The sequence below is a fragment of the Chanodichthys erythropterus genome, chromosome 12, assembly GCF_024489055.1.
Source record: "Chanodichthys erythropterus isolate Z2021 chromosome 12, ASM2448905v1, whole genome shotgun sequence".
NCBI lineage: Eukaryota > Metazoa > Chordata > Actinopteri > Cypriniformes > Xenocyprididae > Chanodichthys > Chanodichthys erythropterus.
In genome coordinates this window covers 21492238-21509516 of record NC_090232.1, presented here as the reverse complement: position 1 = coordinate 21509516, position 17279 = coordinate 21492238, and the positions used below count along the sequence as shown (strand labels likewise).

At 36.7% G+C, this 17279-nt stretch overlaps 1 protein-coding gene across 2 annotated transcripts in view; it reads right to left on the bottom strand.

Moving 5' to 3' along the window:
• Nucleotides 1–17279, bottom strand: part of gucy1b1 (guanylate cyclase 1 soluble subunit beta 1) — a 63578-nt gene that overhangs the window by 1692 nt on the left and 44607 nt on the right. Inside the window, exons 11-12 of one of the 2 annotated variants that reach the window (XM_067403193.1) lie at nt 13709–13822; nt 101–255 (exon numbers count right to left, since the gene is read on the bottom strand). In XM_067403193.1, the coding sequence (XP_067259294.1) occupies nt 101–255; nt 13709–13822 (269 nt within the window). Of the gene's footprint in view, nt 1–100; nt 256–13681; nt 13823–17279 lie in introns of both variants that reach the window. The other variant, XM_067403192.1, reaches the window with a different exon arrangement.

The following is a 17279-nucleotide window of genomic DNA, read 5'->3' as shown; positions in this document are numbered from 1 at the left end:
TACAATGTGTTTAATAACCTACGTATAATTATTGTACAGTGCCTATTTCATAAAAATACAAACAGATTTTTATCATTCAGGTTTGACATGGTTTTCTCACCTGTATGTGTATTCAGACACATTTATTTTTCCTTTCTCTCCTGTGGTCTCTGTACGACTTGTCAGGTTGACCGTGTTTCCAAACAAGCAGTAACGGGGCATTCTTTGCCCTATCACCCCTGTGACCACCTCTCCTGTATGGATTCCAATGGTGATCTGCTCCAAAACATAACAGTTAGATGGTAAATATGTAAAGCTTGAAAATATGTAAACACATTCACACATAACACATTAATAATCACATTGTCTTAAACAATTCTGACATATTTATACAGGAGAAATCATTCTTTTTTTTCCAGCAAATGCATAGAACATTCCTTCTCTGAGCGAGACATGCTCTGCCATGTGTACGTGCCAGAGCAGAGATAACTGTTCAGAATAAAGTTAATGTGGGTGTATTTTTAAACACTGAAAAGAAGAATGATCTGACGGTGTCCCCCTTTGCCAGACTGTGCTTATTTTGGTGTGTGTGTCTTTGTGTGAAAGTGTCTGTCCCATCCATCTATAGCTTTCTCTCTCATTTAGATGCTCTTAGTGTTTCAGCAGCATAATAACAAATCTGTGTCTTCTGGTTAAACAAAAGACCTCACCAAAACTCTTTTCTACTGCGGACATGTCTAAAACCATTTAGACCCATTATAAAGCTATTCTTAGACAACATCAAACAACCTTAATACACTGGATAAAATGTATACCCACACAGGCATGTTTTATGATGGGGGTGTTTTATGAAGGACAGCATGGTGGGTGGGTAGTTGCTGACCCCATCAGCCAGGTGCGCAAAATATTCAAGAGATGTTGTTTAATTTACGCTATGAGGCAGCATATTAAACAAGTCTAAACATTTAGGGTTTACTTATTCATTAAATTACATATACACAATGACCAGAGTTGTGTATTATGCTGTGAGCTCACAAAACATACTGTATGTGCAAAATTAATTTCTGTGATTAAAATTTGCTGCTTAACGTGTTAACAATAATTACCACAGCATCTGCTTTTTTAGATTCTCAAAGTACTTTTGCTAATGTCTTTACTGAAACATTGCCAAACATTATATAAAAGGCACAGCTAAATGTGACATTTATAATATGGGTTTCTGTGAATACTCTTTTGAGATCACCCCTAAATTAAACATTATTTTTAATGTTCAGTAATTGTTAAAGTAATTGACATGATTTTATTTTTTTAATTATTATTATTTTAATATGTTCCTTGAGTTTCACTTATAATGTTAATATAAGGAAGAAGTTTAGGAAAAGAGTGTTGATTTCCCAGTCTCATCAAGCCAGTTCAAGAGATCTGTTGGATTTAGAAGACCGTTCTGTGGATTCTTATGATCCAGCAGAGAGCATGCTACAAGGGCAGGGATTGCCTTCTGAGGCACTCGCTGAACTATGCCGCACCACAGAACTGGCTCTCTGGGTCACCAAACAAACAGCCACAGCCATCAGTCATTTGATGACAGCGTTGGTGGTTATGGAGAGATACCTGTGATTAAACCTGTTGGGGATCAGGAAAAAAAGAGAAATTTTTCTTGATACTTTGATCTCACCCTCTGGTCTTTTTGACTCATCCATTGAGACGGTGGTAGAGAGGTTTAGAGAGCCAAGGGCTCAGTCTGCTGCCTTCAGGAGTTATAATCTTTGGAGCTTTGAGTCTATACCCAAAACCCTCTGCTTCTTCCAAACCTTCTGAGCCATCTCCAGGATGTTCCAAGAGACACGATCAGAAGGTTCAGAGTTTTTGGCAAACTGCAGACTGCCTTTCTCTTTTCTGGGACAAGTATCCCCTTTGGATGGCCCTAAGGGTTGAGCTGCTCTCCACCAATTACATTGGGGTCTTTAAGTAAAGTCTAAGCTCCCCTGTGTTTTCCCTGGGGGTTTAGAGTCCGGGTGAAGAGAGTTAATGGACAAACTGCATTATGTCTGGCTCTTGTTTGCCTTCCGTCATGAGTAGGAGTAAGGATGTAGGTTCCCCCTTGGAATAGTGGCAAATTACTGAGGTAAGCTGCTCAAGTACCCCTTAGGCATGGAGCAGGGTGAACAGAACTACTATAGGCAAATCACAAGAACCCCTCAGTTTTGTTTACCTTCCTTCCAAACTTTTGTTGGGTCTTGAAGTAGGGATATCAGTCCCCTTTGAATGGATGCTCTACTATGGCCCTGGTTTGACAATGCTAACAAGTAGAGGAAGTTTGCCTGCAGGTTTCTCACCTTGTTATTTGTCAGATACTATGGTCTGATGCTAAAAGAAAAAGGCAAAGAGCTTTTAACAGGGCTTAAGTAGAGTGCCTTTACTCTAGGTAAGTTTAAGATGCTCTCCCCCAGTTTCATTGAAGTGTTTAACTCTCTGAGGTCTGGAAACGCGCCAGCGCGATCTGCATTATGTCCTGCTCTTGCTTGTCTTCCTTTGCTGAGTAAGAGTAAGGATGTTGGCTCTGCCTTGGAAGAGCAACAACATCGAATGTTGTAGCCTGAAGGGCTAATTATTGAGGTTTTTAGCACCTTGCATGCTCCCTTGGGTAGGCTGCTTTTTAGGATACCCTTTAGGGTTGAGTAAGATTAACTAAGTATGGCTGGTGATTTGCATCCCCCTGTTACCTCCCTGCCCAACTATTGTTGGATCTTGATGTAAAGTCTTATGCTCATCTTTGGTTGGGTACCACCTAAGGTCTCTCTATGATCCATGCTCAAGAAAATGTAGAGGTAATTTGCCTGGTAGCATCCCTCCTTGTTATAATAGCACTCTATAACTTAGACAGGTGAATGGATTGTGATTGTGTTTGTCTGAAAGAAGATAGTCATATTCACCTAGGTTGAGTAAATCATGGGATAATTTTTGGGTGAACAATCCCTTTAAGGAGCAGCTCCTTTAAGACTTGTCAGTAAACAGTCAATGTTATGATTGAATAACATCACTGCATAAGAAACAGTATTAACGCCCACTCACTATTGCATATGAGTGTTCTGAAAACATTATCCATAAAAAACGTGTGATACAGGTGATGTCAGAGCCAATACTGTTGCCTGCTTCATCTTTCAAAGAAAGTTTCATTCTGAACTCTCAATTACACTGCACCTTATTTATAAAACAAAATGCTCCAAACAAGCAAATAATCCTCCAACACGATGCGGGACACCATTAAAAGAAACCATCCACTTGTTCCCAACACTGGGATCCTTCTGAAGATTGCACTGAGATGCAAACTAGCTGCTTGAATTGGACGCATCAAAGCGGATATTAATTCACCCTTCCATCTGTCTTGTTGTCAACAGACTCAAGTGTGTGTTGTGTGGTTGAGACACCGAGCCAGTCTTCCCAAACATTACCTGTTTATACACAACACACGGGAAGAAACTGGCTTAACCTGGAGATTGAAGAATCTCGCAAAGGTGTTAGGTGTGGCCCAGCTCACAGCTCTGCAGATGTCTGCCAGAGAGGTGCCATGTGCCAACGCCCAAGGAGAAGGCGACAATCCAAGTGGAGTGAGCCCTCACTCCGAGGGGGCATGGCTTGCCTTGGGATTGGTATACCAAGACGATTGCATCCAATATCCAGTGGGCCAACCTCTGCTTGGAAACAGCCTTTCGCATCTGCTGACCTGCAAAACAGACAAAGAGTTGCTCTGAGCTTCTAAAGCTCTGTGTGCTGGGTCAGCCTACTCCAGGGGCAGCACTTGCAAGTTCACCACCTGGTCCCAAAAAGGAGTGGTGGAAACTTTGGGCACATATCCGGGCTGGGGTTTCAAGATTACATGATAATCCGCCGGTCCAAATTCCAGGCACATTTCACTGACCGAAAATGCCTGCAGGTCCCCCACCTCTTGATGGAAGTGAGTGCAGTCAGGAGCACTGACAGGATCTTAAGCTCGACTGACTGTATCAGCTCAAAGGGCACTCTCTGCAGGGTTATAAGTACTACAGAGAGGTCCCAAGAGGGGATGAGGCATGGCTGAGAAGGATTTAGGCTGCATCTGAAAACCTAGGCAGATGACTTGTTGCCCACTGCCTTATCTGGCAATGACTTGTAAGGCAGCTTTTGTGCATGAAGGCACCTCACAAAACTGATTTCAGACAGACTTCTGAGGCAACGTAACAGTTTAATGATCTACAGCAAAATAGTGTGAGCTTTAGTAAGAACTAAACAAATATCTACAACTAAATATTGTGAGCTTTGGTAAAAACTAAACAAATATTTAATTACAGTAGTAAACTACAGTATTTGCCACTAGAAATTACATCAAAAGTGGAAAATGTTGGTCAAAAACGTACATTTACACAAACACAACATTCGGACGCCATATTTATTTTTATAGCTCAACTGTAACAGAATGGAATACACAGGATTGTGGGATATCAAAAGGCAGTGAAGGATACATCTATGCTGCCTTCACAAATCAATCAAATAAAGGTATCTCAGGAAACAGGAAGTGAAGCTAACATTGGATTTGGATGTGCCTTGATGCCTTCCTACCTTGAAATGTGTCCTCTGAAGGCAGCATTTTACATTTTTTGGATGCAGCCTTAGTCTCTTGGCATCTCTCAGGAACCTCATAATCAGGTTGTGCTTTCCCAAAGACCTACCATCTACTGCAGTGGTTCCCAAACTAGGGTACGCATACCCCTGGGGGTGAGGTGACAGAGGGGGTTCATGAGCAAGATGCTTAGTTTTAATGTTCAATTAATTCTGCCCCACCTTAAAATAACATTAACCCTCTGGGGTCTGATGGGGTTTTGGAGCCCTGGAAAAGTTTTGACATTCTGACATTTGTGTTTTTTTTTCTGTTGCTTATAAAAATATTAACACCCTGAGGTCCGAAAACACGCCGGCGCGTTTTGCAGGATTTTTTTCACATTGCAGCAAAACAGACTTAAAATACTCCATAATTTCTTGTCATAGAGACATAAGTAATATATCAATTGAAACTATAGAATGTCTTCTTTTATTTGTGTACACTCAGAGTAAAAACACAATGTTGTGCTTTTTGTAAAATAAAGAAAACTAACATGATGCGTGATCTCTCCTCTCCCTCTGAACGAAGTCCAATCTAATAGTTCTCAGAAAATGAACTGTAACTTATGAATACTAATGACAAAAAAAAAAGACATTTATGTCTAAAGAAATGTTGAAATGTCAGGTTTTAAATTGTGCAAGTCAAATCGAAAACAAACATTCTGTGTTTATGTAATCTGTATGAAAAGAGAGCCATGTCAGAAGTCCGAGATTCAGCTCATTATCCGCTAATGTGGCCACGCCCACAGAGCCAGCGCTATTCAGATGCAAATTCAGATATATTGTATATATTATTCAATATATTGTTTTATATGAAGGAGTAGGCAGCATAATTTTTACATAATTCTGAAGCAAAAAACTCTAGTCTACAACCTCCAATACCGAGAAGTCTTGTGAACACAGATTTGATATACTTTTTTTGGCATTATTTCAGGGACTTAAGTTTTTTGTTTTTTCAATAACCACGCATAAACATTATTCCTTCAAAAATGCAAACATGTACATACATGTTCCTCACATATTATTGTAGCCTAGTTTGTGCTGAATACAGTGTAATGACACTTTTGTCAATCATATGCTTATGAACAACTGAAAAAATGTCAGGGCATGTCAAAACTTCTCCAAGCCCCAAATCAGCATCAGACTCCAGAGGGTTAATGGCTAAAGTCTCATTACACTGTATTCAGCACGAATTAGGCTACCATAATATGTGAGCAACATGTACAGTATGTACATGTTTGTATTTTTTAGAAAATAATGTTTATGCATGGTTATTAAAAAATAAAATTTAATTTAAGTCACTGAAATAAGGCCACAAAACACATACAGAATATGTATCCACACAATATTTGAGTATTGGATGTTATAGCCTAGAGGTTTATTTTCACAAAATGATATGAAAGTCATCCTGCCTACTCATTCACATAAAATAATATATTAATTTAATTTTTGTAAGACACATTTTGTTTAGACAGTATGCTTGGAGGCATAAATAATCCTGAATTATGCTGTGATTCACACCTGAGGAGACAATGACCTGCATAATGAGCCTTTCAGTCAGGTATGTGAGAGGTAATTACAAGAAATAACATAAGGACAAAGTAGTTTATTGTGTAGTTTATTTATTATATAGTTACCAATCAAATCAGAATCAAAGGCACATTTTGAGTACACAGCTATACCTGGAAATAAATCCTGTTCAAAGATATAAGTTAACATCACTTACATGGCATTGCAAGGTGTTTGGTGTTTCTATGCACTGGAGGAAAAAAAAAAAAAAAAAACTTTCCTGCTTCCAATCAGAGATCCCACCATCATATTCATGAAGAGTGTCCAATGTAGGCCAATAATCTGTGAGATAAAAGAAAAAAAACATCTGTGAGCATGCTGATAACAGGATCATATTAACTTTTGTATTAACTTTAATATAATGTCCACTCTTAACAGAAAACATATTTTTTGTGATCTCATGCATGCACATATTATTGCACATCATGTGAAGAAAATTTTGTATAGACCTATTATATTTTAAATTATATACAGTACTGGTCAAAAGATTGAACACATTACTATTTTTAATGTTTTTGAAAGAAGTATCATGCTCATCAAGCCTGTATTTATTTGATCAAAAATACAGAAAAAAAAACAGCAATATTGTGAAATATTATTACAATTTAAAATAATGGTTTTCTGTCTTAATATACTTTAAAATATAATTTATTTCTGTGAAGCAAAGCAGAATTTTCATCATTCATTGTGAACAAAAGCCTCACTGATGTGGCACTAGGCTATTTCACAGTAAACAGTTCATAATCTCTCCAAAACAGGCCAAAGAAATCTTGTCTAAACATTCATATTACCTCTATGACATTTTATGTATCGTATGTGTTATATTAGAGAGCCTATAAATGTGATTGTGCAGTTTAATACTTTTTTAACTTTTTATTTCAGTATTTATTACATTAATACGTATTATGTTCACTCATCTCAGTATAGCAATATAGTTTGGGAAAAGCCAATATGGCATGTTTACTAATGTAAGTTATGTGTAATAGCCTAAACGAAACCGCTCGTCTGTGCAATTCATATACACATAGACACACAGACCATGCAGGATTAATATTTAAAGTCATATTTAAAGTCTATAATACTTAGTCTTTTTGCAGTTTAGTATTCACAGACTATTCAGACTATCACTATTAGAAAAATGAACTTAAGAATAAAATACTTACCATTCACAGTCATCTGCTTGATCAAGTTGATCCTCGTAATGAAACTGAAAGTCACGCTCTTCCTCTGAGGGAAATTCTTCCAGGCCATAAATCCCATACTGAATATTTGTTCACAAGACTTTTGAAAAATGTATGTTGTAGCCTAAAATTTTTGCTTCAAAACTATTTGAAAATCTTCCTGTCCACTCATTCACATAAAACAATATATTGATTTAAAATCTGTATGCGGGGAGGGCATGAATGATCATGAATAATGATATGTTTCACACCAGGGAAGACAAAGACCCTCCCTTAAAGGTGATAGAGAGGATTTTTTCGTCGACTGAGAATCCAAAGACTGTAACTGGGTTTTTGAAATGAGCGCATGCGTAAGAACAGCCCCCCTCCTTCACAACTCATTTCAAAGGAACGCCTCCCAAAACTCGTGCATGAGTATTGGAAAACGAGTGTTTACCACCGGCATTCGCTGTGTCGTGTTTTTTGGTTTCATTATGTCGGACTCACCGCAGGTAACTCATAATCTGCAGTTATTACTCCTGTCTCCTGACAAAAACATTGCATGCAGCGCCTGTGGAGAGTGGAAAGTTACTGGAGTGCGCAGCCGCGCTCGTCTCTCACAAGGAACGTCACGGTAGAGATTGACAAGCCAGAGGGCCAATCCGCGCACGTCTCTCACAAATGTTTGGCTGATGTTTTTAAGGCCCTACCTCGTGCACAGATGATGTATATTAATATTATTACTTTCAGTGCACCTAATAAATAGTCTATTATCAGTTAGTAAAGACAGTTTCAAGTAATATTGCAAAAATTTAAAAAACAAAACATCCTCTTTAGCACCTTTAAAGGGATAGTTCACCCAAAAATGAAAATTTGATGTTTATCTGCTTACCCCCAGCGCATCCAAGATGTAGGTGACTTTTTTTCTTCAGTAGAACACAAATGATGATTTTTAGCTGCAACCGCTGCCGTCTGTCATTCAAATAATGCTAGTGGATGGGAACTTCTACTATAAGAGTAAATAAAACTTGCATAGACAAGTCCAAATTAAACCCTGCGGCATTCATCACTCGATTCGTGAGGTCTGATCGCGCTCTGACAGCAGCAGTGATGTCTCGCTCTCACTGAAGTATATGCGCAAGACATCACTGCTGCTGTCAGAGCGCGATCAGACCTCACAAATCGAGTGATGAATGCCGTTGGACATAGTGATGTATTAGAGATAAAAAATGATATAAATACTGTTTGGTTTCTCACACAAACCGATCGTTTCGTGTCTTAGGACATCAATGTGTCGTCACGAGCCGCAGGGTTTAATTTGGACTTGTCTATGCAAGTTTATTTTTGCTCTTATAGTAGAAGTTCCCATCCACTAGAATTATTTGACTGACAGACAGTAACGGTTGGAGTTAAAAATCATCATTTGTGTTCTACTGAAGAAACAAAGTCACCTACATCTTGGATGCGCTGGGGGTAAGCAGATAAACATCAAATTTTCATTTTTGGGTGAACTATCCCTTTAATGGACTTGTCAGGTGGGGACTGTGAGAGAACCAGAAAAAAGAATGTGAGTAAAAGTATGGCTTTTTTTGATTGATTGTATTTTATTTACAACATAATCCAAATATACATAACAAAGGCCAAAAAGGCAAATTACTAAGCACACTTATCTAAAGACAGAGACTTAAACAAGCACGCAATTTTGTGCGTTCCTGAAACAGTTCCTGTTCAACATACCTGTCATTTTGAAGGTGTTTGCGTTTTCATTTTACCATGTTCATGTAGTGCAGCTTGCTGGTGTTGGGACAGCACTCTCAGAGAAAAACAGATTTAAGAGACTTGAGGAAGTTTGAGTCAGCAGGACTCATCAGTGGTATCTGGTACTTGTAAAAAACATCAAAACAACTGTGAACATGCTGATATCAGAAGCAACTAGGGCTGCATCTAATTGTGATTTTCTGGTTAAAATTGTGATTTAATTATTCTCAAAAAAAGAAGAACACCAGGTTTGTTGTGTCTACTTATATGGCTGCATAAAATAATAATAATAATTATTATGATTTCACTTTACAGAAAACATTTTATTTTTTGGAAAAAAATGCAGGCGGCCTAGCTATAAATCATTATAAATGTTATGTATGTTTAATTCATACTAGAAGCTGGAGGGCGCCCTCGAGCAGAAAGTCCAAATATGCTTCACAGAAGTAAAATAACATGCCATTCAAGGACACCCCAATACAACTTTCACTGTAGCTGAATAAAAAGTAGACGGAAATGAAGACAATAAACACAAGACTGCAAGAGTATTTATCTGTGTCCTTAAAGTCATCTTGGATATTTTCATAAGAATAATTATATTTATGATGCAACTCTAATCGACATAGCATTAATTTTTGAATACTTAATTATAGCATTAACTATAGAATACTAATATATAATATACTGTCTGCCTCATTCTGTGATAAGAAGCCACTTCAGATCCCAAATGAAAATTATTTCAAACACATAAGACGTTATGAAGTTTTCTTATATTGTTTAGCCTAATATAAACATCTATGTTTGAGCAGATATTCACAAACATGGTATTTCACAGTAAATACTGTCCAAACATTCTAATGTTACAGTTTATGTAACAATAACACGTTAACTAATGTAAGTGGAAATAAATGACTTACCTCCGCTGGATATCAATCCCATTCTTCTGAAGTAAATTCAAGGTAAACTCACAACGCGACTTTCAAACTCGATGAAAAGCAGAGGAATGATGAAGCTGATGCTTTGTTTTGAGGTGATGGGGGTATTACGTTATCATGCCTCGGACATGGCGGATTTGCATATCAAAAGCTGTGCTGCATGTGGGGGTGGTAACATTAATTAATTAATAATGAGGCCAGGCAGGGAGAATTGTACCTCTCATTGGTTTCATAGAGAATATTTGTTTTTCAATATAACTTACTTAATATAAAAGTAGACACTTCAAGCTTTCTAAAGACATATCAAGTCTGTGTGGCAAGTATTAGCCGAGTTACAGTTCATTTTTGAAACGTGTTTCAGAAAAAGGTTCACAGAGACTGAGACGGCAGAAAGTGCTCCCATTTTGTTTTCTTTATTTTACACAAGCACAAAGTTTTGTCATTATTGTGAGTGTACACAAATAAAAGTAGACACTTAGTTTCGAATAATGTATAACACATTCAGTATTTTGAGTCTCTTTCTCACTGATAAGAAAAAAGCGAGGTAGTATCACTGACGCGACCACCGACCCCAGGTTATGCCACTATTGTTTGCTCTATTTTGAATGGAAATAATAGTTCCAATGAAAGCTTCAGCAGATCTGCAACACGGTGTTTCATGAACAAATCTGTGGCTTTGAACGAATTGCAAGAGTCAATGATTCAATGACTCATTCATAAATACAGCCACTTGCTTCATTATGGAATAAATGACTCAATGACTCACTCATTAAGACAGTGACTTACCACCACCTTCTGGCAGTTTTAGTTTAATGTTTAAAAGTATCACTTCATTTTTACCATCATTGCATATTTCTTTATCGAAAATTTTTATTTAAATTTTTTTTATTTTATAAAGGTAAAAAAAAAAAAAAAATGCACTGGAAAGTCACTTTAAAGGGGAAATATGAAAGTGTCTCCCATACATTGATTTATTTGTGGCAGCCCGCCACAATATCAACATTGACCGCCACAAATCGATTTCAGTGTTTCCCATTCATTAACTAGACTGTGGTGTATAAAATAAATATATTTAAACTTCTCATAATAACATTGAAGTTCTTTAATGTCATATGCCCCAGGACCCTCTGAAATTGTTTCAGTGGAACTGCTGTCCCGCTCCTGAATGAATTCAGGCAGTTCAGCACTGACTGGGCACGCTCGTTAATGAGACGTGCCGTCATGTTGACAGAGTCAAACGGCACCGTAAGCCTTGGTGGCAAATGCAGCCGAGAACTTACATGCCTTGGATGGGAGGTGCGGGCAATGTATGTGAGGAGTGGGAGGCCCGTGGGGTCTGGCCCGGTGGGAGAGCTCCCATTATAGTCCTCAGATCACCCTGTGTTTTAACGGAAGTGGTCCTCTGTCGTGTAGAGAGACCAGGGGCCTCATTTATAAAACTTTCTATAGATTTCATCCTAAAATTGTAGGTACATGCAAAAGCTTGATTCTGCGTACACACAAAAATTTTCAGATTTATAAAACCATGCATATGCCAGAACCTGGGCAAAAATCCCTTTATAAATCCCAGTCAGAGGAAGATTGTGTGTACATATAAAGATAAAGGTTTTAGAATGGAGTTGATTCATTCATTTCCACTGGCCAAATAGTATTTTAATTGTTTTAAACAATTAAAATCAAATTTATGCAGTTTTACTGATAAGGTGAACATATCTTTTAGGATGTATATAAGCTATCTTTAGTGGAAACAGATAGGCCTACTTATTAATTGCAGTGTAAATACAATTGTCTGACTCGGCGCATAACTGACAAAGTATTTTAAAAAGGAAATGTGCAAATCTTACCGTTTTCCTCAAGTTGATTCCTTCAAATACTGTGGTATTTTCATAATTGTTCAAACTGGGCAACGGACCATTCGACTATCGAATCAAGCAGTGTCTGCCATAATATCGAAGTGTGCATCACTGATCATTGTTCTCGCTAAAATATTTTGCATCTGCAGTTTAGTTTAAAGAGGAATTATTGTGCTCCTCACTGTCATTAAAACAGCGTATCACAGGAAAAGTGATCGAAAGTAGCACATCTACTATCTAAATTCATATAATTTTTGTTTAGCTTCTGCGTAATAATGATGATGATTAATGTAATTGAGTGCTTATCGCCATTAGTGAAAGTGTAATATTAATGTAAATGTGTATATCAAAATGAAAAAAATTTGTTTCCACACTAGTTTAAATCATTCTTTTATTTATTTAAACTGTTATTGTGAACATGCACTGTATTTATGATTAGGACTCATAATGAGGATTTAAAGTAGTATTCCTTCATCTGCCGTCAGTCCCTCAGCTCACCACGCACCTCATCATGGAGGTGCGCAAATTTTCCTGTCAAGTTTGTTTTTATAAATCACAACTTATGCGTAGGAACTGGCGTACGCCTCTTTCAGGGCCTGTTTTGTGCATACGCAACGGTTATAAATGAGCCCCCAGAACAGGGAATAGCACAGGGGACTCAATGATCATGTTCCCACAGTGAGAACGAATCATCAACAAATGCTGCCTCATCGTGCTTAGAGCCCAGACATGAGGCAGTGATCATAGCTATAAGACAGGGCAAGGAAATGACCACATCCAGAAATACACGGGTGGAATGCCATCTTTAAAAAGACACAGAGTCACCGTGGTTGCTCTTTTATGGAAGCTGCTCTTTTAACTGTTGAAGTGCCCAGGGGTGCGATTTCTGCACTTATCTGTGCATGTTTGCTCTTTGGCAAATGCACCCCTGAATGTGATGTATATCCAATGTAGAACACTCCCACTTTCAGCAAAGGCAGATCGGCAGAGCACTCTGAAACAACTGCTTGGCTCCGAAGCAGAATGAGCGAGTTGCCGGCAAGCTTATAAACCCGTATGTCCGGGGGAGTTTCTTGTCATGTAAATCTCACTCGCCAACCTTCATTGGCCTGTTTTCTTACTACCCGAAGGAGACTGGGCTCCCAAATGAGACCCCTTAATGTCAGTTCATTCGACATAACATTGAATGTCAGTGACTGAAAGGAAACCCAGACAAAGCAGAACAGGAAACGAAACACAAAGAAAATAGATTAGAACATAATCCTGACACTAATAGTCTATATTATATTATATAGAATTTCATATATTAAACAGTCCACAGTATCTCATGTGAATTCTCAGCACCCTTAGCATGCCAACTTCTACATTCTTGGCAAAACATGCCTCCAGTATCTGAAAGTAGGCCTGTGGTAATATTCTTCATGTACGTTGTACATTGGATCTATTCTGTATATATCCACCCCTCTAACAAGCGTTCCAACAGTACTGATAAAAGTAAGTAGCAATAAAACACAACTGCACCACACACACTAGTTTGTGTGATATTGCTGTAATGTTCTTCATTACATATACTTGAACTGGTATTCAGTCTTAGGCAAAGATAAGATTTGAGAAAACAAGAATTTTGTGTCCACATAATTCAGTTATTCTGGCAGAGAATGCAGTGATATGTTACCCTGTTGATTAGATGTTCTGAAACAAAATACCTTTAAAAAAATTATGTGCAACGCATAAAAAATGTTATTTTTGTTTAAACTTGTAACGGGGTCAAGAAAATATTCTGAGACATAACCTGCACAGGATCCTCATCCACTTTCACCTGTCCAGCGATCTCCATCATGTCCAGGGCCAGGTGACAGATGGATTTTGCATGGTGCGTGCAGGGCTCTGGAAGACCACTCACAGTCATGTACTTATCACCAACAGTCTCCACCTTTCAGAGAACAGAAATATTTTTAAGAAAGTGATGGATTCAAATCAGAAACCACCATAAATAGCTGATGTGCCTGTGGTTTTATGAACCTCAAAGGACTTTCCATGAAGTACACTTGGATATTTTTGAGTTCTTTAGCCCAATTTTGTATTTAAGTAATTTAATAGTTAACAGATAATATGCATTTGAGAAATTTGAGCAAGACAAAATGCAAAATCTAAAATTGGCACTTTTTTATGAGACTTTATCTTGTAATCGTTCAATTGTTTTCATTTAGGAAGATCTTACCAATTGAAGTTCAAATGCCATTAATGAATTAAATGTGACTAGTGGTGCTGGACTGGATGGAATTGAAAATAGGTTTCTTAAATCATCTTCTCATATTCTTATGTATCCACTTGCTGATTTATTTAACTTTTCTTGTCTACATGTGAGTTGCCAGTTATCTGGAAATGTGCATATTATTACTCCACTTCTCATGGGAGGTGATGTACTTGATATTAATAATTATAGACCTATATCTATTATATGTTCTATATCTAAAGTTTTTGAAAAATTGAGTAATAAACAACTGACACAGTTTTTTATATATATATATATATATATATATATATATATATATATATATATTTATTTATTTATTTTACAATTGTTTATATATATATATATATATATATATATATATATATATATATATTTTTTTTTTTTTTTTTTTTTTTTATATACTTGATGTTCATTTGTAATTGTATTCATTGATCAGTATATTTTGTTGTATATTTATTATTGACCATTCTGGTAACTTGGTGATGTAATATGTGTTTGGTTGTTTGTTTGTTGATGTATTGATAATTATATTTTTTAGTTTTATTTTTGTTATTACGTTGTGATTGTGTTATGTTGTATGTTAGGACCCCCTTGAAAACGAGATGGTACATCTCAAGGGGTTAATCTTAATTAATAAAATTCATTCATTCAACACTAACCAACTTGATGCAATAATATTTGTACAGCATACAGATATTTACTTAACATTCTTAATCAACATGTATCGACTAATGGATATCCAGGATAAAAAAAATTATTTAACAAAGTCATTAAACCATTTAAAGATATCTCATGGCCTTGAATGTATGATAAAAACTAGCCTTAGTTTGTGTTATTAATACAGCCCAAAAAAATAAAATGAAAATAGCAGGATAAACTATCATCCAAGATAGCCAATTTTAGGACATTTTTGATTCATCTAAGCTTCCTTGGCAACTGCAAATGTTGCCAGTAAAACTTCTCATGCTTTTTTTCCCTCCAAACTCAAACCTATTGCAACAAACTATAAAACATCTTCAGAGAGAGCCCAGTCCTTCATGAGACCTTTGGACCACATAGATACAGTTGGCTTTAAGTAAATATTACTTTTTTTGGTGAGCCAGCCTTGAAATTCTACCCACCCGTTTTGTTTAGTTAGCAAAGGTACATGAAGTGCATTCTTGTCTGTATGCCTGGGATGTAAATCAAGGACATGTTCTCATGCCCTTGTTTTTAAGAGAGCATTGTACATTATGTGTAGTTTGAAAAGTACAGGCTATGAGACACAGAAAGTTACAACAAAAAAGCAAAAAAGCAACAGAAAATACAAAACCATGGCTGTTAATGGCTACTCTGGATGTTCAAAAGACAAGCGTGTCAAACATACAGCCTGTGGGCCAAATATGGTCCCTAAAGGGTTCTAATCCGGCTTGTGAACTGATTTGAAAGAGAAAAAAATAATAATAATTTTGCTGAAAAACAAAACGTTGAGAACCAATTAATTTATGGGTATGACAAATTCATAATATTCTGTTCTAAGCTGAACTTGTTTGCATTATAGCTCACATTTTAAAACAGCAGTAGCAATTATGCATAATATCTGGCATGAATATCTAGCACTTTCAGCTGAAACTTTTTTTTGTGGGTGATGCAACTGTTTAGTTGATTTTTCCACTTTGATGAATCATTCACTAAGCATGACAACATGGAAATGTATAAGAAAAAATATCAACTGAAAGTGTCAACAGAATGATTGTAGTTGCTTCCTTCCATAGCCACTTCCTAGCAATAGAAGAAAAAAAAAAAAAATAATAATAATAGTGTGTAGAATGTTGCTGATGTTCAAATAACTGTTTCCTTTCAAGGGATTGCTTCTGTGTGACTGCCTCTGAAGCACGTGTTGACTAGTCCAATGGTGAGACGGAACGTCACGGGCGGGTGACGTCACAACCAGGAAAGCATAAAAGCACATCCAGAATGAACGGCGTTAGCATCTGTGCATCAGCAAGCGGTCTTTGATCATACTGTTTGTCCTTTATATTGTTGTCTGCCCCGACATAGTGCAGTACACAAACACACAAATATATATATATATATATATATATATATATATATATATATATATATATATATATATATATATCGTATATCTATGTATGATCAAGGTCAAGCGCAGATGTCCCACGTCCCACTCCTTGGTTATATGGAGGAAGCCTTGGTTCTTGTCCCAGGGTCCTGTGTTAGGAGCTCATTGTCACGCTCATGACAGATGCTTCTCTCATGGGATGGGGAGCCATAATGGAAGATTCAGACCTGCCAACCTTGGAAAATTTTTTCGAGTACCAGTGTGACGGGACGGGATACGGAGTTTTGGGGGGGTCATATATTTTTTTTTTTTTTTTTTACATTTTTGAGAATACAATACACAAAGCACACACACACCCATCTTCGTTAATCTAATTTTGATTGTTAAAGTTTTTTTTTTTAATTTGAAAATTAAACATTTCACTACACCTGCTCAAAAGCATTTTTTTAATTCATGATTAATATTGCTTTGCATAATGTGTGAATCGAATTCATACATTTAATATGGACTAAAAAAATTTGTTTGCAATTTCAAGTAGGCTGTATTTACATACAACTAACCTAACAGTCGAGTATTTTATATAGGTTTTGAAATGAAAAATAGTCTAAAATTAAGAAACCCTTAGAAAAGAGTAAACATTGAGTTTATATGTGATTCATTTAAAATACTTAATTTATTATTCCAATATCCAAATATGATACTAAATCCCACCGGAAAAAAATTGTAACGTGCTGTCTTTGAATTATAAACAAGACAAACATTCACTGAATAAAGGTTAGCCAATACAAACATATTTATAGAAAACAGTCCACAATGAATAGAAAGGACCAATAAGAGCAAAACGAATCGAGTATTCAAGAATATCAAGTAGAAGTTAGTCCTACATATAAGGAGGGGTTGTGTTAACTAAAGCGTCCGTCATTTACCCAATCGTGAAAACACGGGTGGATAATTAAAATATTTTCTGACAAAAAGACAAAAAAACCAAAAAACAAGCAAGAACAAGTTTTAAACCAAGCAATTTTCATTTTACAATGATCCTCGCTCTCTCTGTACTTGCACGCACCT